This window comes from Ascaphus truei, chromosome 3 (assembly GCF_040206685.1).
Source record: "Ascaphus truei isolate aAscTru1 chromosome 3, aAscTru1.hap1, whole genome shotgun sequence".
NCBI lineage: Eukaryota > Metazoa > Chordata > Amphibia > Anura > Ascaphidae > Ascaphus > Ascaphus truei.
In genome coordinates, this window is record NC_134485.1 from 199675155 (window position 1) to 199700321 (window position 25167).

A 25167-nucleotide genomic window follows, 5' to 3' on the forward strand; every position below is an offset into this window, starting at 1 on the left:
ATTCAAAGCCTATCTGTACTATGTGCAGCCAATCTCGACATGGGAACCAAACCCCCACCCTATGGCAGAGTTGCCAACTGTTCATGCAGCCGGGCAGGGGCTTCATGGTATGCCAAGGGTCATGCACTAACATCACACCTGAGCCGCTTAGCATACCTAATCAAGCCCACTTCTCTGGCTGCGGAATGTCTACCTCTGTCCCGGACATCTGGACATCTGCTAGGCAAAATGTTTATAATAACTCATCCTAAAGTAACACTGATTTGTCACTGTCTATAAGTCCGGACTTCTGCCGACAGCCTGGCGACGCATCCGCGGGGTGCCTCAGAAGTCCGCATGATTCACTCCCTGGACTTGCCGGTCATATACTGTACTTGTGAATCCCCAATGTATCTGCTGCCCCGGCTGTCTGAATGTTAATTTCTTTACTCTCATAACTTTAATGCACTAAAAAGAGAGGAGCTTTCATTCATGACTTTGTATAAAAGTAAATAATAAGGAAAACATAACTGCTTTACTGTTTGTACCCCAGCAGCACTCACACCAAATTTCATAGCACTCGCATAGTCCTAACCTAAGTTAGCTCCCCGCTTCTGTGCTGTGTGAAAAAGCGGCTAGAGTTAAAACATTTTTTTCTTCCTCTTTGCGGTTTGGCAGTGAAACATTGTTGTAATACTCGGAAGGAATACATTACTGCGACCACACTCATACAATGTAACTTAGTATAATGATTTGGTCTTCTTATGCTTAGCGGGACACACACAGACAATTCTAACCCATTTACAGGCTTGCAGCCAGCAGTGGGCTGCAGAGCTGACACTTCACATTTACCCCATATGACTGAAGGGAACCTTGTTACATGACTTATACATGTGGTCCCCTTATTCCTAGCGGGGGACACAGACTATTCTAACACAATTACAGGGTTGCAGCCATTAGTGGGCTGCAGAGCTGACACTCTACATGCCCAATATGACTCGGGGGCACCCACCCGGGCATAATACCTTTATTTAATGGCCTGGGTACCCCTTCACCGTCACATTAACTACTTCACATTTGGAAATTACACATACCTCCAGACAACCGGGACCACTATGGGCACTCGGATGGCGCCACATTATGCCAATCTGTTCTGCGCAAAACTGGAAAGTGACTTTCTTTCCACCAGTCACGTGAAAACCTTTACATACCTTTTGGTACATCGATGACCTCCTCCTGATTTGGACCTCTGGGGAACAGGACCTCATACAGTTCCATGAGAACGTCAATATGTTCTACCCGACCATCAACCTCAAACTCCCCCATTCCCCGGACAAAGTATATTTCCCAGACACCACCATTACTATAAAAAAACAACCAACTACAGACAGAGGCAGCTGTTTGAGGGACAACAGCTTCCACCCCACACACACTCAGCATGCAATCATCAACAGTCAAGCCATATGATACAACCGGATATGCTCCGACACAGCAGGCAGAGTCCAGCAGATTACAGCCTTGAGATCGAATTTCATAAACTGTGGATATAGCCACAGAATTGTAGACCAGCAAATCCACAAAGCCACCAAAATACCAAGAAGTGATTTCTTTGAATACTGACAGAAAGAGACGAGCGACAGGGTACCTTTTGGTGGTCGCATATAACCCACACCTAGAAGCCCTACGCAAGATCGCCATGGAACTGCAACCCATTTTCCAGGAAGAAACAAGACTGCAACAGATCTTCCCTGAAACACCCTTATTATCATACACACAACCCCATAATCTAAAAAAAATGAAGGTGAGGAGTAAAGTATTCAACAGTACAACTGAAGGCGGGACAAGACCATGCCAGGACGCGAGATGCAAAACCACGCAATGCTCCACACAACGGGCACAATACAAATACCACACAGGAATATGGAGTACAAAATCAGAGGAAGGTTCACCTTTTCCTCCAGCAATGTCGTGTACCTCATCATGTGCATGAAATGCCCATGGGGCTGCTACTACATAGGTGAGACAGGACAGGGGCTAAACAAGAGAATGAATCTGCATCGCCACAGCATCACACTTGAAATGAAACAGTCCTGTCGGCGAACATTTCTCTGACTCTGGCTGTAAGATGAACGATCTGAAGGTGGCCATACTCAAATGTAATCTTAGAATACACATTTATGCAACTGTTCTGGACACTTAGCGATGGCCTAACCGAGACCGCAGCTTCATGAGTCACTACTCTGAAACAAGAGAACTCTCTTCCTATGAGTGCTAAAGGCCATCTCTATACATACTGCACTATATGAATGCACACACAGCTGCCTCTTACACATACATATGTACAATGTAATTCTATCCCTATATACCAATAGGGACCACATATTATCTACACCAGGCCTGCCCAACTCGTAAAGTGAGAAGGGCCAAACTGCTCCAAGGAAAAAAAATTTGGGCCGCACGGGTTAAATCATCATCATCATCATCATCATCATCATCATCATCATCATCATCATCTCTCCTCCAGCACCTCTCATCATCATCATCATCCTCATATCTCCCCCAGAACCCCTCACTATCAACCTTTACGATACTCCCATCTATCTCTCATACCCCCATCTCTCTCCCTCACCCACACCCACACAATACCCCCCTCCACATCAAACACACAACACCCCTCCACATCCCCCAGCCCATTCCATGTCAGCAGCCCCCCCCCCCCAAGTCAGCATCCCATGTCAGCATCCCCCTCCACAAGTCAGCAACCCCCCATGTCTCTCTTCCCTCAATATAACACTCTCCCCCTCCCCTGAATCACACCCTCTCCCCATCCTCTCAATATGACTCTCTCTCCCTCCCCTCAATATGACACACTCCCCCTCCCCTCAATATGACACTCCCCCTCCCCTCAATATGACACTCTCCCCCTCCCCTTAATATGACACTCTCTCTCCCTCCCCTCAATATGACACTCTCTCCCCCTCCTCTAAATCACACCCTCTCCCCCTCCTCTCAATATGACTCTCTCCCCCTCCCCTCAATATGACACTCTCCCCCTCCCCTCAATGACACTATCCCCCTCCCCTCAATATGACACTATACCCCTCCCCTCAATATGACACTCTCTCCCTCCCCTTAATATGACACTCTCTCTCTCCTCAATATGACACTCTCCCCCTCCCCTAAATGACACACTCTCCCCCTCCCCTCAATATGACACTCTCTCCCCCTCCCCTCAATATGACACTCTCTCCCCCGCCTCTCAATATGACACTCTCGACCTCCTCTCAATATGACACTCTTTCCCCCTCCCCTCAATATGACACTCTCTCCCCCCCTGCAACACATCATCATACCCTCCCCCTGCAACTCACATCACTCTCTCCCCCCCCTGCACCTCACATCACTTCCCCCCCCTGCACCTCACTGTCAGCAGCCCCCCCCTCACATGCCAGCAGCCCACCCCCCTCTCATGTCAGCAGCCCACCCCCCCTCACATGTCAGCAGCCCACACCCCCCTCTCATGCCAGCAGCCCACCCCCCCTCACATGCCAGCAGCCCACCCCCCTCACATGTCAGCAGCCTACCCCCCCTCTCATGCCAGCACCCCACCCCCCTCACATGCCAGCAGCCCACCCCCCTCACATGCTAGCAGCCCACCCCCCCCTCACATGTCAGCAGCCCACCCCCCCTCACATGTCAGCAGCCCACCCCCCCTCACATGTCAGCACCCCACCCCCCCTCACATGTCATCACCCCACCCCCCCTCACATGTCATCACCCCTCCCCCCCTCACATGTCATCACCCCACCCCCCCTCACATGTCAGCACCCCCCCCTCACATGTCAGCAGCCTACCCCCCCCACCTCTGCACCAGCCCGTTTTTCACACCCACCCCCCACCAGCCCATTTTTCACACCCATCTCCCACCAGCCCGTTTTACACACACACACACACACACACACACACACACACACACACACACACACACACACACACACACACCTCTTTTAGATCAGCACATCCTCTCTCCCCGGTACTAAGCCCCGCCCCCGGCATCCTGCTATTGAAAAAAAAAATACTCACGGCTGCCGCATCCTCCTCATGCTGCTGCTGCTGCCCCCGCGCACCGCAAAACCAGGGGGCGGGGAGGGGGGGTGGAGGAGGGGTTTAGGAGGGGGGTGGAGGGGAGGGGGGGATGCACAGATAAAAGCATTTCGTTAGCCACAGAACGGCAACGCGCGCGCGCACACACACACCCACATTATACTTTGTGTGTGTATGTATATATAATTAGTGTGTGTGTGTATATGTAGCGGTGTTTCCCCCACCCTCTGGGAGATTTGCCCTGCTACCAGGTGTGTAGCTGATGCTGGTACCTGCTGGCTTACAGGATACTGAGGTATCCGCTGATGGTAGTGGGGACATCAGGACAGGCTTCAGGGATCTGAAGGCAATCCCTGCAGAAGAACTCTCACTACTCCCCCGAATAGATTGCACTCACACGGCAGGAGTATATTTTAACAGGAACACTCTTTATTCTTCCTCCGCATATACAGCATACAACCAGCATCTGCATTCACAGTTCAATCGACCTCCAGCCTCAGGATGGTCCCTGGACTCTCACCACTGGCCTAGGGCACCAACGATGGTCCTTGCTCTTCCCTGACTCCCTATGAGAGCCAGAGGTATGGTAATCACCCCCCCCCCATTCCCCAAGGGGAGGGGACAGCAGGTGCCAGAGCCATGTACACCTCTGTGTGATACCAGTCTCTCTCAAAGGGTGAGACAACTGACCACATTTAGTGTTGCAGACCCTTAAATACCGAGGAGGAAGGTCCATGATCTGAGCCCCTTATTGAGCAGAACACATGCCTTAGCCCACCTCCTCCCCTGTCACTCAAGGGAGCTGCTGCTAGTGGGAAAAACCCTGGATTGGTCCTGACACTGCCTGCACTGTTACCAGGGCTTGTGTGTCAGAGAGGGCAGATTAGTAGCCAAGCCAGGCATGGCTACATATATATTACACACACACGTGTGTGTGTATGTATATCTATATCTCTATATACGTAGGTGTGTGTGTGTGTGTGTGTGTGTGTGTGTGTATGTATGTATATATATATATATATATATATATATATTGTGACAGAAACCAGGGGTTGGTAATAAACTCCATATACAGGGCTCCCAGGATACTGAACAGTTTCTGTCCTGTCTAAGCTGAACAGGGCAGCCTCGTGGAACAGGCACTCCATTCCACAGTTTGTCTGCTGCCTGTTTTCTGTCACCTGTCATGCTGATTAGAGTTCAGGTATATAAGACCTGTTTCCTGTTTCCTCTGGGCCCCGCCCAAGAGCCTGGAAGGCTGCTGAACTGCAGAGGGGTGAGAAAGCCTCTTTCCCAAATCGCTTCATTCATTCTGTTAGTTTGTCTAAAGACTGCAAAGGTACTTATTTTGTTGGTGGAAGTGGACAAGCCACTTCCAACTCTGAGTCAGGGACATCTAAGTTTAAGTTATCGCTCAGACGAGCAGCTTTTTGTTTGGCTTTGTTTTCTGTTTAAACTGTGGCAGTCTCAGTGCCTGGGACTGAATAAACCAGGCATAGCCTGTTTAAAGGAACAGTACGTGACGTCTCATCATTTAACCTACCCTAAAAGACCGTGTTCTAACAGTCCCGGACAGACGGCGGAGCCCCGGAGTAAGCCGTTTGTCACATATGGTGGAGAATGCGGGCAGAACACTAAAAGGTCTGGGGGTTAAAGAACTTTAAAGAAAAAAAAAAAAAAGGTTTTTTTTCTCTCTCTCCAAACAAGATGGAAGACGTGGTGAGTGCGCTGGTACGCAATGTCGCTGTCCAGAGAGACGCGAATGAAGCCCTGCAACAGGCGAATGCAAACCAGCAAGAGACAAACCGCTTGCTGAAAGAGGAGCAACAGAGGTTCGCTCAGGGCTTACAGCAGGAACTCGAGATCCTGAGGGAGACTATCAGTAACCTTCCACTGGCAGCGGCAGCCCCAGTTCCGAAAATGACCAGGGCAAGCCACTACCTTCAGAAGATGGGACCCTCGGATGATGTGGAAGCCTATCTTCTCACGTTTGAACGCACGGCACAGAGAGAGGGATGGCCAGAAGCTGAGTGGGCTGGTCTAATCGCACCCTTCCTAAGCGGCGAACCCCAGAAGGCTTACTTTGATCTAGAGCCAGCCGAAGCTAACGTCTATGCAAAATTGAAGTTCGAGATCCTCGCCCGCCTCGGCGTAACCACGGCTGTTCGCGCCCAAAGGTTTCACGCATGGTCCTTCACGATGGATAAAGCCACCCGAAGCCAGATGTATGACCTCATCCACCTCGCCCGGAAGTGGCTACAACCCGAGATCAACTCAGCAAGCCACATCGTGGAACGGTTGGTCATGGACCAGTTCTTGAGGAAACTTCCCTCTGCCTTACGCCATTGGGTCAGTCGGAGTGACCCCCACAATGCGGATGAGCTTGTGGCCCTCGTAGAAAGGTACAATGCAGCAGGAGAGCACCCACAACCCACAGTCGTGGAGCAACCCCACTACCCGAGGTTCCAGGACTCTTCCAGAGACGGTAAAAGGGTACCGGGGTTAAGGGGAGCTGAAGAGCGGCGACCACCTTCACGCAGCACCTGCAACAGTGGTTCGCACACTAAGGGCAATAGCCAACATGGGGAGCCGGGAAAAGGCTCTAAGTGGGACACAGACTATGTACCTAAATGTGTAAATTGTCATGAGAGGGGCCACACAGCAAAAATCTGCCCACTACATGATGAGCCCATGCAATGCAACAGCGTGGAACCTTATTCGCTGTTGTCCCAATGTATGGGCCCTAGCCCAGAGGACCCCTTGAATAACCATCTGTGGGCATTTGTAAAGGTTAATGGTAAGAGGGTTCGGGCACTTCTTGACTCTGGGAGTATGGTCACACTAGTGTCCGAATACCTATTGCCCATTAAGAAGAAACAGGTAAACAGTTCACAAAGAGTGGCAATTTGTTGTATACATGGGGATAATCATGAATATTCCACTGTTGATGTTTTTTTTGAAACAGAATTTGGTTCTTTAGATTTCAAGGTGGGTGTTGTACCCAAACTGGCACATGATGTGTTAATAGGGACCGACTTTCCCCATTTTCTAAAAATGTGGTCCCCAGCTCAGAATAGCGCCCAGAGTTCAATAGCAGACCATAACGAAGTGTTAGAAGAAACAAATCCTTTCCCTTTTTCAGAAATGGAGGTTGACGAGGGCCCAAATAAGAAAGGGGAAAAGGAGGAGTGCTGTGAAATTCCCTTCCCCATCACTACTTTGGTAGGGAATACCCCAAATCAAGATGTTGATCAGGCACTTACCACCCCAGTACAGGATAAGACCCTCGCTGACCTAGAGGTCAGTCCTGGGAGTTTTAAGAAGGCCCAGTGGGAGGACCCCACATTAGCGGTAGCAAGGGGAAATATACGGGACCAGAATAGTACTCATGGCCAACCAGATAGGTCACTTGCTTACCCCTACTTCGAGGTAGAGAACGACCTAGTATATCGGGTTGATAAAAGAAAATCAGTTACAACTAAACAATTGTTGGTACCACGGACATTCCGTAACGTAGTATTACACCTCGCACATAGTCATCCATTGGGGGGACACCTAGGGGTGGAAAAGACAAAAGAAAAGGTTCTCCGAAGCTTTTATTGGCCTGGGGTTCTGGCAGAAATTACAAACTATTGTTCCTCATGCCCAGAATGTCAGATCACCGCCCCGTTCAAAGCATACCGCAGCCCATTGGTACCCCTTCCCATAATAGAGGTACCATTTGACCGGATTGCTATGGATCTAGTAGGACCCCTAATAAAGTCTGCTAGGGGACATCAGCATATATTGGTAATATTAGATTATGCTACCCGATATCCGGAGGCAGTTCCCCTACGTAGCACCTCTGCTAAAAACATAGCAAAAGAGTTAGTACTTCTGTTTTCCCGGGTCGGAATTCCTAAAGAGATCTTATCTGACCAGGGAACACCATTTATGTCCCAAGTAACAAAAGAGCTATGTAAACTCCTAAAAATCAAGCATCTCAGAACCTCAGTCTATCATCCACAAACAGATGGTTTAGTGGAAAGGTTCAATAAAACCTTAAAGAGCATGTTACGCCGGGCGGTCGATAAGGATGGGAAAAACTGGGACTGTTTGTTACCATACCTGTTATTTGCCATTAGGGAAGTTCCCCAGTCATCCACAGGCTTCTCCCCGTTTGAACTATTGTATGGCCGACATCCAAGGGGCTTACTGGATATAGCCAAAGAAACTTGGGAACACGAGGTTACCCCTTACAGAAGTGTAATAGAGCATGTTGCCCAAATGCAGGACCGCATTGCTGCAGTCCTACCCATAGTGAGGGAACACATGGAGAAAGCTCAAGAAGCACAAAGGAATACGTATAATAAGGGTGCTAGGGTCAGAATTTTTTTTCCAGGTGATAGGGTACTAGTTCTGGTTCCCACCGTGGAGAGTAAATTCCTTGCTAAATGGCATGGGCCATATGAGGTCTTGGAAAGAGTGGGAGAAGTAAATTATAGGGTAAGGCAGCCAGGTAGGAGGAAACCTGAGCAAATTTACCATATAAACCTACTCAAGCCCTGGAAAGATAGAGAGGTCTTGTTAACCCTAGTACCCCCAGGTCCGTCAGAGAATCAAGAAACTGACCCAGAGGTTAGCATAGCTGAAACACTGTCCGTGCATCAGAAACGAGAGGTCCAGAGTTTAGTGAGAAGGAACAAAGAAATCTTCTCTACACAGCCAGGTAAAACTAACGTAATTAAACATGACATAGTCTCTGAACCGGGGGTCCGAGTTAACCTTAAACCGTACCAAATCCCAGAGGCCAAGAGAGAGGCTATAAGTTTAGAGGTTAAAAAAATGCTAAAACTAGGCGTAATTGAGGAATCCCAAAGTGGGTGGAACAGCCCTATAGTTTTAGTCCCAAAGCCAGACGGTACAACAAGGTTTTGTAATGACTACCGGAAACTAAACGCGGTGTCAAAATTTGATACTTATCCTATGCCCAGGGTGGATGAACTTGTAGAGAGACTGGGCAAAGCCCGATATCTCACAACCCTAGACCTAACAAAAGGGTACTGGCAGGTTCCCCTCACAGAAAGGGCAAAAGAAAAAACAGCCTTCTCAACCCCAGACGGCCTCTTTCAATATAAGGTGCTGCCTTTTGGCTTACATGGAGCTCCCGCCACATTCCAAAGAATGATGGATAAAATTTTAAAACCACATGTTCGGTACGCTGCCGCCTACCTGGATGATGTGGTAATCCATAGTGAAGATTGGCAGTCCCACCTTCCAAAGGTCCAAGCTGTGCTCGACGCAGTTCGGTCTGCTGGACTAACTGCTAACCCCGCTAAATGCACTATTGGTCTGGAGGAGGCCAAGTATCTGGGGTATTCTATTGGTAGAGGGTTACTCAAACCACAAACACTCAAAGTAGAGGCGATACAAAATTGGCCAAGGCCAGTCACAAAAAAACAAGTAAGGACCTTTTTGGGGTTAATTGGCTACTATAGGAGGTTTATTCCCAATTTTGCAACTAAGGCAACCCCACTAACCGACCTCACAAAAGCAAGAGGACCGCTAATGGTAAAGTGGTCCCCCGAAGCCGAACAGGCCTTTAGAAGCCTGAAAGAAGCTCTCTGTGCCCAACCAGTGTTGGTCACACCTGACTTCTCCAAAGAGTTCGTAGTCCAAACCGACGCATCTGAGGTAGGGCTGGGGGCGGTACTCTCCCAGGAGTCTCAAGGGGAGGAGCACCCCATCCTTTATTTAAGTAGGAAACTAAATCCCCAGGAGAAAAATTACTCCATAGTCGAGAAAGAGTGTCTCGCAATAAAGTGGGCTGTAGAGACACTCAAGTATTATCTGTTGGGGAGAAAGTTCCGATTGGTCACAGATCATGCACCCCTTACCTGGATGTGTCAAAATAGGGAGAAGAACGCTAGGGTGACCAGGTGGTTCCTAAGCTTACAGCCCTTTAAATTTTCTGTGGAACACAGGTCGGGGCACAAACATGGCAATGCCGACGGGTTGTCAAGGATGCACTCCCTAATATCCATGGTCGCTCACCCCTCGAGGTCTGAGCTGGGGGGGAGGATATGTGACAGAAACCAGGGGTTGGTAATAAACTCCATATACAGGGCTCCCAGGATACTGAACAGTTTCTGTCCTGTCTAAGCTGAACAGGGCAGCCTCGTGGAACAGGCACTCCATTCCACAGTTTGTCTGCTGCCTGTTTTCTGTCACCTGTCATGCTGATTAGAGTTCAGGTATATAAGACCTGTTTCCTGTTTCCTCTGGGCCCCGCCCAAGAGCCTGGAAGGCTGCTGAACTGCAGAGGGGTGAGAAAGCCTCTTTCCCAAATCGCTTCATTCATTCTGTTAGTTTGTCTAAAGACTGCAAAGGTACTTATTTTGTTGGTGGAAGTGGACAAGCCACTTCCAACTCTGAGTCAGGGACATCTAAGTTTAAGTTATCGCTCAGACGAGCAGCTTTTTGTTTGGCTTTGTTTTCTGTTTAAACTGTGGCAGTCTCAGTGCCTGGGACTGAATAAACCAGGCATAGCCTGTTTAAAGGAACAGTACGTGACGTCTCATCATTTAACCTACCCTAAAAGACCGTGTTCTAACAGTCCCGGACAGACGGCGGAGCCCCGGAGTAAGCCGTTTGTCACAATATATATATATATATTCACACACACACACACACACACATACTGGAAATCATAACATTTGTGCAGCTGTTTATTAAAAAATACAGTACCACCAAAAAGATTTTGAGATTTAGGAATGCATATAGAACATTAGTCTTCCAACAGATAATATAATATATCCCATTAAAAACGCAGCACATTTTTGTTTTATTCAATGGAAGTGTTAGTGCAGAAATTCCCACTTCTACTATAACGACCCGGGGAAGGGGTGTAAGACAAATATTCAATACACTGTTTTTATTTTTTACATTTCTGGTTACAACTCCTGTTATTACTGCCATTATATCAGAGCTATGAAATAGCAGCCATCTCCTTTAATGAACAAAATCTTAATTACAAGCAGATATATTTTTAAAATACAAATGGTAAAACAAATACTGTTCACAACTTAAAAGGTCTTAATCAAAAGAAGCAAATAATGTTTTCCAAGTTGAATATTTGCTATATGTACCAATCGAACAAAAAAATTAAAATTGTGACAAGGAGAGGAAGGTGATCCTGCGAAAAAAAAGACAAATAGTGGAGGGAAGGAAGCAAGTTGTATATCTGTTGAAATGAATCAGAATCTCTCTATTGTCCCACCTTTTCCTGCTCAGGTAAGGCTGACTGTAGTGATGATATGCTGCACTTGTTAATTACATAGTGCACCTTTTATACAGTTTCAGTTTCCCAAATCCTTCTTTGCTCGGAGAAAATATATCATAAAGTAGTTTATTGACTGAAATGTCGAATTTTGGGCCATGCTGCGTGCACTGATCTCTAACTCCGTCATAGTCCATATTAGAGTCCTTTACATGAGGAGCTCCTCATTCCTGTATATTGATGAGTTAGAAAGGTTAACTAAAAATGGTTAGCTAAAAAGTTTTATTTTGTCTCGTGTCAGAGGTGTTAATAGAGCACTTATTTATGATTTAAAAAAAAAATAGTTTTGAAGAAGGTAGTCTTCGTAACTGAACCATGTTGATTTCAGCTCCGGGGACACCCTGCTTCCCGAGAAATTTGCCTCCGTAGGTGCTGCCGGTATTTCTGCAGTTTAATGCTCCTGTGTCAATGGGCCATTAGGAAGATACAAGGGATGACATCACCGCTTCCTATTGGCCCTCCGGTTGCGGGACATTTAAGCCCCGTCTGGGCTGCTTTCAGCACCCCCTTCCGAGGTAACTATCTCAGGAAGCATGGGGTCCCCAGAGCTGAAATTAATGTGACTCCGCTACGGAAACTCCCTGCTTCAAACCTATTAAAAACAAAACACACTGTTACCAGGAGTGCCTCTTTATGTTACCCTCTGTCCAGATTGCCTTGGATTTCTGACTTTTTTGAGGGCTTGCTCTCAGAACGGTCCCTGCTTACTTTTTCTAATCTTATTCTGAACAGAGAGCGCGAGATGTTAATGAGGAGGCTGGGAAGATGAGCAAGTCTTTGCAGAGTCCTGAAGCCAAGGAAACAAGAGAAATGATTACTCCTGCTCTCCAGGAGGCCCTCACTAAACAAGGTACAGTGAGCATGAGAACGGAATGCATGAAGTGTCAGTGACAGGACTATCCTGCCAGGCAATAAACGGAATGGAATAAGTAATGCAATGTGTAATGAAGAGGCTAGAGGTCCTCACTCCCTATGGCGATAGATACTTTCAGGTAATGCACACTGCATATTGCAAAGAATAGGATTTCGAGCCTGTGTCAAGTCATATACAAATGAGAATCAAGTTCTCCAGACCATATCAGCCTTACATGTAAAAATAACCAAGAGTTTCAACTTAGATATTGGTGTGTGTGTGATCACGCATGCATGCGTTATTGGAGTTACCGTATAGCCTGTTTTCTGTCTGGTTTTCTGTCTGGTTTTCTGATCTTTTTAAAGTGCCCAATGACATTAAATTAGATCTATCCAAAATAGTTTCATCTTTTTGCTTGGGGATATGCCATGCATTTGGACATACAGTATTTGATATTTATCGATGCGCTTGTACTGAGGAAATATGATTTGTAACTTCCATGCCACTGAACCAGTCCAGACATCATTGGACTTGTCCAGTGCTGGTAATGAATGTCCCCACCCCATCACGTCTCATGATGTTGCCGCTATCAATTACCATATTGATGTCTGCTGGAGCCATCAATTGCGTAATGTCATTGTTAAAAATGTAATATGTTATGATCTTTATAGTGGGCAGTCCTGCCGTGGCGGCACATTTAAAAAAAAATTTTTTTTTTAAATTGATGCGCATCTTGTATATTTTTATACATGCTTTACAGTGGCAATGTACATCTTCAGAGATGAGAGATATAGATCTCATTATATGCACATAGCCGTATACGGTTTTAAAAACCTGACGTGTGTTACCCTCAAGCCCTTAAAATGTCCCCATCTAGATAACTACAGTGCAATTTCACAGTAAACTGTGTAAATAAAAAGTTAGGCTTCCTCTGTAAGACAAAGTGAAAATCATGGTTGGACTGAAGTATCGGGTTTTCCACTTGATCTTTGGTGACTTTTATCTGTGATTTTAGAGAGTGAGACTGAGAAAGATTAACTGTGTCTTGAAGACTCATTGCCAAGGGATGTATTGCTTTCAAGCAAAGTAAATTCACTGCCGACACCAGGAAATGGATCTCACAATGCATCAATGCCCAGAGTCACAACTCATGTTTGTATGTCAGGGCTTCTGTAAATTGGGAGGGGAAAAGAGCACCTTGCTCGGTGAGTAGCGAAGAAAATATATTGCATACTGATATATATATATATTTTGATGACATACAGTGTGAAATTTTATATTTATCATTGTAATTATTTATATCAAATGAAATTTTTTATATTTGGGAGAGTTATTTAGTTTTTTAGGATCATTGTGATCTTTCGATCGATTTCTTTATAATTCAGCCATGATCACTGCACATTTTTTAATCCCTGCTGAATTCAAACTTGAGTGGTTCAAACGCCAAAAGAAATTATTCCACTTTGCACACTATCTAGTGTTCCTTGTGCTATTGAACACATGCTATTGAGGCAATCCAAGCGTTTACATACATACAAACATACATACTTGAAGCAGGGGGGCCTCCTCTCCGGAGCTGAGCCTCATTACTTTCAGCTCTGGTGACCCCCTGCTTTTGGAAAGATCTCCATAGCGGATGCCCGTAGCCACTCCAGGGTTTATATTATGTATGATTTTCAAAGCTCCCGGGCCCTGCAGGCAACTAGGAAGCTATAACGGTGCCCGGTGCGGCTTCCTATTGGCTCATGTGATACAGGAGCTTTAAATTGCAGAGAGAGATACCAGCACCCCTTTTGGAGGTAAATTTCTCTGGACTAAGGGGGTCTTCGGAGCTGAAATTTAAAGGGGTTATTGCTTCAATCTTGTCTTCAAAAATGAAAAGAAAAAAAAATTAGATTGCTCCTTTAAAAAGGGTAGAGATGCTGTTACTGAATGTTTTCTCTCTGTTTCCAATATCAGTTAAGTTGGACAGCACCTTTTTATTACTTAATTTAATATACAAGTCGCTCTACTTCCTCAGTCAACACCTTTGCCAGCATTTTTGGGTTATTAAATTGTGTTAACGTGGGATTTGCAGCATTCTGGAAATGTATAGTACAAGTTTAATTTGTATGACTATCAGACAGGCCAATGTTTTATCCCATGGCGATTTATCAAATTACCATCAAATCTTTGGTTAATTTTTCCCTTCATATTTACTACACTTTTAACTGTCATTAGTCTCCCTCTGGACACACCTGTTGGCTCGATTTTTAAATGATTCTGCATCAATCACATTCATCCAAGAAAGGTAGAAGCAGCTGTTCATCTACTCAGGAGAATTATTGTACACTTCATGTAATAGGATTACTTGGATGAATTCACTCCTAAAGGGAAACCTTTACTTGTTTTTAGCTTGTATATAAGGAATATATTTACATTTTTAAGGGGTCCACTGAAATGCGTTCTTACAGTTCTGTCTGATTAGATAATGACGGCATTGTACATTCTTTAACCAGAGAACAACTGAATTGGGGATTTGACAATTTACCAGCGTATTATTTGGTCCACAAAGTGTTCACATTTAACCTATAAATAGAGCATTTCCCAACCTGGTGTCGTCCTAGCCAGACCATATATTACAAGTAATCGATGAAATACAGTTATCCGTTGGTTACTCATAAACCGTGGCCTGCATGGGGTGTGTAGAGGAGAGAGTTGAGAAGCACTGTACTAAACACTGCTGCCATTACCTTACTTTGGTCCAATGGGGGATAGTCATTTCAATTTCCGGTATTTCCGCAGTGATCTGCAGCTTTAATTTATGATGGAATACAATTGTTTTTTGGGTCTCTGTTCATAGTTGTACTCCGTTGTACTATCTCTGTAAGATCTCCTTACTATCTCTGTAAGATCTCCCTACTTACCACTTAGATTGTAAGCTCCTTTTCTTAATGTTCATCTTGTGTCTCAAGCGCTTATTCCCATTCTGTTATATTATTAGGTCACGTGTAATACTGCTGTGAAGCGCTACGTACATGGACGATGCTATATAAATAAAGATATACATACACTTCAATTTTACGATGGCAGTGTTTCCTATTGAGTATGAACTGCTTTTCAAGGAACAGTAGCCTGATCGACTAAACACAATTCATGCCTGGGATATACTGAATAGGGTATAAAAGTGTTTTGTTTTAAAAAAAAAAAAAAATTTCAAACCTGAGGTCTGGTTGAAGGTCACTAGAAGTTCCACAGCAATAACATTTGGTAATGGCAGACCCAATGTTTTTCAAGACATCATAATTATTTTTTTCTAGATTTTTTATTCTTATTGAGAAGCTCAAAGTATATTATGTTGCAATGTTATAAAAAAAAGTGTGTATATGTTTGTATGTATGTATATACGCACCATTGGTTAACATAGGAAGAAGTGAATAGGTGGGTTGATAAAAATGATACAGCAACAGTAGCACAAGATTGACGTAAAGCAGACGTGGAGTCTATATTTAGTAAGGGAGCTAGCTAACAACTGGGGAATTTACAGACCTTTAAGCCTGATCTCACTAGTGGGAAAGGTTTAGTACGGTATAATATTCCGGAATACCTAATAGAAAACAAAATGATTTGTAATGGTCAGCAAGGATTTATGAAGGACAGATCATGCCAAACTAACCTTATTAGTTTCTTTGAGGAGGCAAGTAGGAATTTAGATGAGGATAATGCAGTTTGTGGTCTAATTATATTTTCCAAAGGCTTTTGATACGGTGCGACACAAGGTTTGTGTACAAAATAAAGGAAATTGGTCTGAGGGGAAATTATTTGCACCTGGACTGAACTGGTTAAAGGATAGACAACAGTTTTGTCATAAATTGAACTTTTTCAGGTTGGGCTAAAGTTGTAAGTCCCAAAAACAGAAAAGACGGTGCAAAACAGCGCTAAAAAACATGGACCCCTAATGGGACAATTAATAAAGAGTGGCAGCCAGACAGAAACTAACTGTACAGTCAGTAGCTCAGCATAGAAAGGAAAAAAGATAATGTCGGCGCCAATTATAGTAGTGAAAATAATTCAAACCATGTGGTGAACAGTCCAAATCAAAGTCCTTTGGTGATTGATGATGGATGATGAGCAAAATGCAGATTCTCTCCAAGACGTGACGTGATATATGAAAAAATATAAAAAGAGAAGATTATAGTGCAGTATGTCAGTAATGTGGACATAAAAACATATAACACTAACAACATACAACAAACAAGACAGACTCACAACAGCAACAAGCCAGACAGAAAATAATAAAAAAGCTATTTATTGACAACTAATGCAGGATTCTGGAGGGTGTCACACACCAATCCAGGGGGGGGGGGGGGGGTAAAATCGTTACCCTACTCACAGAATAAAGAATATTAGAAAGCAGCAGGACTGGAAACACTTTCTGTGGATCCAAGATGGCGACCGGAGCTCTCTCTCTGGCGTCCCCACGTGTGGCAGATGCTGTGTGGAGCTCCAGGGACGCAGGAACAGTGATGCTGCTGCGCGGGCGTCGCGTCACACTCTCTCCTCCTGCCGGTCTCCTATTCTCCTGCTCTGTGTGTGTAGATCCTCCCCCTCGCCTCCAGCCGGGCGGTGTGCTCCCCAACTCCAGGAATCAATTGCTTCTAAAGGGAAGATCCGTTTTTAGAAGCAATTGATTCCTGAGAGAGCGTGACGCGACGCCCGCGCAGCAGCATCACTGTTCCTGCGTCCCTAGAGCTCCACACAGCATCTGCCACACGTGGGGACGCCAGAGAGAGAGCTCCGGTCGCCATCTTGGATCCACAGAAAGTGTTTCCAGTACTGCTGCTTTCAAATATCCTTTATTCTGTGAGTAGGGTAACGATTTTACCCCCCCCCCCCCCCCCCCCGGATTGGTGTGTGACAACCTCCAGAATCCTGCATTAGTTGTCAATAAATAGCTTTTTTATTATTTTCTGTCTGGCTTGTTGCTGTTGTGAGTCTGTCTTGTATGTTATATGTTGTTAGTGTTATATGTTTTTATGTCCACATTACTGACATACTGCACTATAATCTTCTCTTTTTATATTTTTTCATATATCACGTCACGTCTTGGAGAGAATCTGCATTTTGCTCATCATCCATCATCAATCACCAAAGGACTTTGATTTGGACTGTTCACCACATGTCTGTGAATGAATTATTTTCACTACTATAATTGGCGCCGACATTATCTTTTTTCCTTTCTAAAGTTGTAAGTGGAGTACTTCAAGGATCGGTACTGGGACCCCTGTTTTTTAACTTATGTATTAATGACCTTGAGGGTGGCATAGAGAGCAAAGTCTCCATCTTTGCTGATAACACTAAATTGTGTAAGGTAGTAGAATCAGAGCAGGATGTAATTTCTCTGCAGAAGGACTTGGAGAGACTGGCAACTTGGGCAGGTAAATGGCAGATGAGGTTTAATACAGATAAATATACGGTTATGCATTTGGGAAACAAGAATAAACAGACGACTTAAAAAGTATTATTATTTGGAGTCAGGAAGGAATAAAGGTTTCCCCTTACAAGACCGCATTATATGATGTTTCATTGGGATTTTATATTGACCTTCCTCTTGATCAAATACTGTAAATACAAGTACAGGAGAAGTATCTGTCGTCTAAATATAACATAGGTTGCACTCAATGGACCCCCTCCCTAACCTCTTCTACTACAGTATGCAAGTATGTAACTAAAGAAAAATTATATGCAGGCCCCATTACAGCTATATTATTTGTAGATGCAAAAGAGCAACATGTACTAATAGCAGTAGTAATGGCCCACTTTGATGCATATATGTCTGGACATTAATTTGTGAAGATTCTTACTACAGTGCATGTGGATTCCCTTCCAGCTTTTCTAAATATAGTGGACTAGTGGTGTTTTATTGAGTAATTCGTCATATAATATTGATACCCATGGACAATACTTTGGATACTAAAGTGGACACCACCTATTGGTTCTGATTCCTGCATTTGATCTACGCTGGAAAGGAGGATATCATCCCAGACGGCACATCTCAACACTTTACTATTGCTGTGATGCCACCTTTTCATTTTATATTTTTGCTGTAACCTCACTTATTTTCAATTTTGCACTTCCTTCCACCAGTCTCCTTATGTCTCTAACTCTATTCATATATCTCCATCTCTCCTTTCTTTCCCACTTCTCAGTTCACATGAACTCCTTTCTTACCTGCATCCTCTGTCACCACACAACTATACACCCTACACTAAAACACACCCCTATAAATAATCCTCACACATCCTCTTTCTTTCCATGCTTCTCCTCCTTGTTTCTGGGGATATCTCTCCCAATCCTGGTCCCTGCCTTATTTCTACTTGCTCTCGTCTTCGCCTCCCACATACAACTTCTACTCCTGGTGTTAACCCCTCTAACCTCATACCCATCCCCTGTCACTCTCCCTCCGCTCTCCTGTGCCCTTTGGAATGCTCGCTCCCTCTCTAACAAGTTCCTCTCTGTGCATGACTCCTTTCTCTCTCTCACTCCCTGCTTCTCTTTGCTATAACGGAGACCTGGCTCACTCAGTCTCACTCTGCTCTGGAAGTTGCCCTCTCCTACGGTGGCCTTCCCTTCTCCCACACTCCACGCCCTGATGGCAGGGGTGAAGGCATGGGGCTCCTGCTCTCCTCTCTCTGCCGTTACCGAACCCTTCCTATCCCCCCCCCCCATCTCTTGCTTTTCCCTTTTTTTGAGGTTCACACAGTCAAGATCTTCTCGCCTCTCCCAGTCCATGTGGCGGTCATCTATTGCCCACCTACCTCTACTCATCCCCCCTCTGCCTTTCTCTCTCACTTTGAATCCTGGCTCTCTTTCTCTCCTCAGACTCCCCTGTTCTTCTCCTTGGGGACTTCAACTGCCACATTGATGACCCTTCTCTTCCTTGGGCCTCCCGCTTTCTCTAACCTCTTCTTTTGTCATTAAACAGTGGACTGAAGTTAGCACCCACAAAGATGGCCACTACCTAGACCAGGTTTTCACTAAAAACTTTTCTCTCACCGATTTCTCCATTTCTCCTTTTCCTCCCTCTGACCATCACCTCATCTCATTTTCTCTATCTCGATTCTTCCCCTCTTCATCTCCATCTAGCCCTCGTTTTTGCAGAAACCTGCGCTCTATTAACCTACCAGCTTTTGATTCCACTTTACGCTCCTCCCTCTCCTCTCTCAGTTCTACTTCAGACCCTGACAACCTGGACAGGAACTACAACTTTGCCTTATCCTCCTCTCTTGATCTACATGCCCCGCTTTCTCTCTGCTGTCCTCGCCTTTCTAACCCCAGACCCTGGCTAAATTCCAACACACGCATGCTGCGTTCCTCCACTCGCTCCTCTGAACGCCGCTGGAGGAAATCCCATACGCTCGCAGACTTCGTTCACTACAAATTGATGTTGTCCTGTTTCAACTCTGCCCTCTCTCAGGCTAAACAAACCTACTTTTCATCACTAATCAACACACACAAGCCTAACCCACGTCGACTCTTTTCTGTCTTTGACTCTACTCAAACCACCCTCGGCTGCCTCCTCTTCTTCCTCCATCTCACCTCAGGACTTTGCTGATTTTTTTAAAGGAAAAGGTGGAATCCATACGTCAGAACATCCCATCTGTTGCCGCCTCCCATCCCACAGCACCTCCTAACTCTCCTCCTGCCTTTCTTGACTATTTTTCTGCTATCTCGGAGGAGGATGTGTCACTGCTGATCTCCTCTTCTCCCTCTACCACCTGCCCTCTTGCTCCCATTCCTTCCCATCTCCTAAAACCTCTTGTTCCTTCTATAATCTCTATGCTCACACAGATCTTTTACTCTTCCCTCTACTCTGGTACTTTTCCATCCTCCTTCAAGCATGCAACCATGATACCATTGCTCAAAAACAGCAAGCTTGACCCTACCTGTCCTTCTAACTATCGACCTGTCTCCCTCCTGCTTTTTGCCTCTAAACTCCTTGAACATCTTGTATTCTCTCGATTGCTACACTTTCTCAACACCTATTCTCTTCTAGACCCTCTACAATCTTGCTTCCGCACTGCTCACTCTACTGAAACAGCCCTCACTAAAATAACCGACGGCTCCATGCTGCCAAAGACAGAGGTCATTATACTGTGCTCATATTATTCGACATCTCTGCAGCATTTGACACATTCTCCATACTCTTGGTATTCGGAACAAAGCTCTATCCTGGATCTCCTCTTACCTCTCCCATCATACTTTCAGTGTCTCTTTTGCTAACACCTCCTCCTCCTCTATCGATCGCTCTGTGCATGTATATTTATGGCGCTATATAAATAATGACATACAATACAATACTTGTCATAGTATTATATCTACTTGCTTATACAAGCCTTCCTATCTATAGATGGAGCACCATACATCTGTTTATACTAATAGCAGTAGCCTGTTTAAGGGGTAAATATGGGTAATTGAAGATCTGGTATTTAGAAGTATTTGTAAATACGTTTTTAAAGTTAATCTTTAATAAACACAGTAAACTGAACTGGTGGCTCATTCACTAAACTTCAATAAGTTAATTGAAACATGGAACGTGCTGGCATGTTCCTACTGAACGGTATAACATTTGTGTAAAAAACAGTGCTCACTAAAGTAAATCACTTTTTTTTAATTTTTTTGTATTGTTTTACATATTAGTGCGGTATGCCATTTTTGTGTTTGCTTTACTAGCGAAAGGGAACTTAACATTTGCTTGTGCTGCTCTTCCAGGCTTCTGGAACGCAAAGAGCTGCCTGGGGTGCCTGGTGACGCTCGTTTCCGGCAGCATTACGGCCTGCTGGACTCCAGGCAGCGCGTGACGCGGGGGCACGGCCATGACATCACGCGGCTGTTTGACCTCTTTGGCTGAGCTGCTGTGACGTGGCCAGCGCTCCGTCGCCACTAGCAGAAACAAAATCCTTGTCTTTGCTAAATGTGGATGCACATTGTGCCGGGTCGCGCAGGCAGTTATTGGGGCCAGCCCCATCGAGGGCCGCACCTTGTGTGCGCCACGCACACTGCCGCTGGGGACCTAGCCTTACAGGCGATCGTGCTATTTCATTTAATTTTGTTTGTACATAGTATTGAAGCAAGGGGGCTCCGGGGCTAATCCATATTAATTTCAACTCCGAGGACCACCTGTTTTCCCAGGAACAAGCCTCCCTATCAGGTTCCAGTATCTCTTGCAAGTTTAAATGTCCCGAGTCACAGCCGACGTGACCCCGACATGTAAACCTGCATGAGATACCGGCACCCCATACTGGGGCCTGCACTGTGGTAAGCAGGAGGTAGGACACAGACGGGGGTTTGGCATCAGACTGCTGAGCTACAGAAAGGAACGTTCATGTTCGATAGACGGCAGCCGTGAAAGATACCATTACCTCTGTCTGGTACCACACTTGGCTGTGTGAGTACACTATGATATATTTATTCCCTCCACCACCCATTGTGGGCTGTCTGTTGTGTGATATGGAGATCTTCAGATTCCCTGTAACAAGTATTGCGCCCCCCTATTCTCTTTCTTGAACATATCTACCCCACGAGGATCGCGGGAAGATCCTCGTTCAGGGGTTGAGCTGCAAGCAAGACAATCGTGGTTGGGCTAGTATGGTCCACTGGTATTTTGTATCACTTTAGTATTTGGAGGGAGCGCCCCAGGTTATCTTCTTTTGGCGAAGTGGGATGGCACTTTTTAAATTTAATTTGAAATCTCTGGGTAAAAACAAATGGATTATTTACAGTACTTTAAAAAAAAAAAAAACTAACTTGATATTTTTATTAAACTCTAGCAAAAGAGAGAACCGTTCAATTTGCCTCCTTTCCGGTTAAAGCCGCAATAATGCCTACTTTTTTTCACATTGATGTTTTTACATCATTCAAGTCAGGGGATCTGTGAAGTTTAACCACGCTATTTTTAACGTTGGGGATCCCTCCTCCCCAAGATAATTGTTTTTTTTAGTTTCCTTTTTGTTCTGCTCCCACTAGGGGGAATCAAAATGGCCATCAAATCTTGTGGGCCTTGCATGCCAATAGGAAACCACAGCAACATCTGAGGGTGACCGTGCACACCATTCAAACGAACAACAAACAAAAACAACGTGGCATTGCTGCTTTGCATTGTATGAAGGTTTGCGATCTGTAAAAATCCATGAAAATCATGCAACTTGGGACTTCAAAGCGTTGTTAATAAAAGGCGACGACCATGATTTGTATCTGCTTTATGCACAAGCGGGTCTAAAATCTGCTGGTGTTTGTTTAATTGCTGCTCCCTGAGCAAACTAATTACTGTCAGTCTGTGAATCAACACACGGATCAATGCTCCACGTTTGAAACCCTGCTAAATAGATACAAACGGCACAGAAGATCTGTTTGACAAGGGACCAAGGTCATGCTTGAGTTGCTAGAGGAATGAGCTGCAGTTATAGACCTAAAAAATTCACAGCTGGGCCTCTTGTACTAAATGATGAGATTACCTGTTGTTCCATCCAGTGTGACCTTTGGTCTCTTGTGACAAAAAAGTTCAACTGTTTTGGCACTATAAGGCAAGTTGCAGGACCTTTTACAAATGAGGTGGTTAAAGGGTCAATTAATGGCAGTGGAATGTGTAATGGGTTAAATATAGCCTGCAAATACTCTACATTTAAAAAAAATAAAATAATTGTATCTGTAAATAATTTAAGCTTTTAATGTCTCTGTAGTAACAAATGCTTAGCATTGATTTTACGATCTTTACCAAATCTCTTGAAATGGCTTGTAAACTGGCCATTGCATTGATTGTTAGATTACCAGGTAAGATTTAGAATTAGACATGCTCCGCGTTTATTTCTGTTTATTTCCTACCCACAAAGCAAACACGTGAACATGTTTGGCGATTGCGGAAGAAAGATTATTACATTACGTAATAATTAAAAAACAAACGATTGCCTGCTATCTGGGACTGTCCTTTTAATTTAAGACACAACAGGATTATGATGGGTACCACAGTGACCAAAGCCTTCACCATGTAATGTGCAGAAAGCACAAGAAACGCCACTTTACTAATGTAGAAGAATCTCTCCAGAAAATTTCCTTTTTGCTTTCTGTTGCATCATGTTCATTTTGAAGCAGCAATGTTTCCTATAACCATGGTTAAGTAATTTTGTTCTGCTTTATTTAGCAATGTTGCCACTCTATTTAATTTCTGCTGTTGCTTTCTGGAGATAACATTTGCTGAGGATTTGCCTCCCAGGGAAATTAAAATGGAGGCTGCCATGCACACACATGAAAACGGCAGACATTGCCATGGTAACACTTGGATACCAGTGAAATAGAGGAAAAGCAAGAAATAAAGCAGCACAACAGTTTATGATTTATTTTTGTGATTTTTACTTGCTACGTTAACCGTATAAATGACGGAAGACCGGCTGCACCTCAGCACTGGTCTCCTGGCACCACATAGTTGCTTGGAATGTTGCCGCGGGCAGGCAACCTAATGGTTTGAACGGAAGTGGACGACAAGCATTTAATACATAATTACTCTACATCATAGGGCACCTGCAGTGCCGACTCCTATGAGGCAGAGTACATCTCGCTTTAAAACTTCAAAGAAGCAGTCAAGCTTCCCCCCCCCCCCCCTTAATATGTGCATCAATACAATCCACACAATGATAAGTAATTAGCTAAGTTGCAGATCGATCCGTCCTCCTGTGATCGATCGGCAAAGATTTGGTTCTGGGGTTCACTAAATGGCTGTCAGTGCAGCTGAAGAGTACCAAAGAGGCAAAGTTCTGTGGGGAAGATCATGTGACCAGGCAGTCGCTAGATATAATTGGTGCACTGCTAGAGAGACGGCAGGACTCAAAAAGGGGTGTGCCAGCGCCTGTTTCAGAAGAGGAAGGGGATATGGCTAATGGTTGTTATAGAAACAAAAAATGCTTGTTACATAGTGGTAGTTACATAGTAGTCATTACATAGTAGTTGAGGTTGAAAAAAAGACATGCGTCGATCAAGTTCAACCTATGCTAAATTACAGATACAGATACAAGTACAGATACTTTATCCTATATCTGTACTTAGTATATTGATCCAGAGGAAGGCAAACAAAAAACTCCAGTGAAATATCTTCCAATGATATCTCGTAAGGGGAACAATAAATTCCTTCCTGACTCTCAAGAATTGGCAATCAGATCAAACTCCCTGGATCAGCATCCTTCCCATGTTTACTTATTTGGTATATCCCTATATAACTTTCCTTTCTTATAAGATGTCAAACCTTATTTTTGAACAAATCTATCGTATCTGCCGTCAGTCTCCATGGGTAATGAATTCCACATTTTAACTGCCCTTACTGTGAAGAACCCTTTCCTTTGTTGCTGGTGAAATCTCCTTTCCTCCAACGTTAGGGGATGACCGTGTGTCCTTTGTACTGCTCCTCGGGATGAATAATTATTTTCTAATGTAAATAAATCTAATTTAGCTAGCCTCTCCTCATAAATTTGATTTGTCCATCCTCTTTATTAATTTGGTGACTCTTCTCTGCACACTCTCAAGTTCTATAATGTATTTTCGAAGGACTGGTGCCCTATTCAAGGTGTGGTCTTACTAATGTTTTATAAAGGTGCATATTGTAATTATGTTTACTTCCCTTCCAACCTTGCTCGTTTAATGCAAGATACGATTGTGATTGCCTTTGCAGCTACTGCATGACTTTGGGCACTATTGCTAAGCTTGATGTCTACAAGCACTCCTAAATCCTACGACATCAAGGATGCCCCTAATTTATCCCCATTTAATTTGTAAGTCACCTGTTTGTTCTTGTTTCTCAAATGCATAACCTTACATTTATCTGTATTTAACCTCATCTGCCGTTTACCTGCCCACGTTTCCAGTCTCTCCAAGTCCTTCTGGAGAGAAA

General features: G+C 44.6%; 1 protein-coding gene across 1 annotated transcript in view; it reads left to right on the top strand.

Moving 5' to 3' along the window:
* LOC142489354 (S-adenosyl-L-methionine-dependent tRNA 4-demethylwyosine synthase TYW1-like) overlaps nt 1-25167 on the top strand; it is a 109088-nt gene that overhangs the window by 41440 nt on the left and 42481 nt on the right. Inside the window, exon 8 of the mRNA XM_075589939.1 lies at nt 12134-12251. Coding sequence (XP_075446054.1) covers nt 12134-12251 — 118 coding nt within the window. The remainder of the gene's footprint in view (nt 1-12133; nt 12252-25167) is intronic.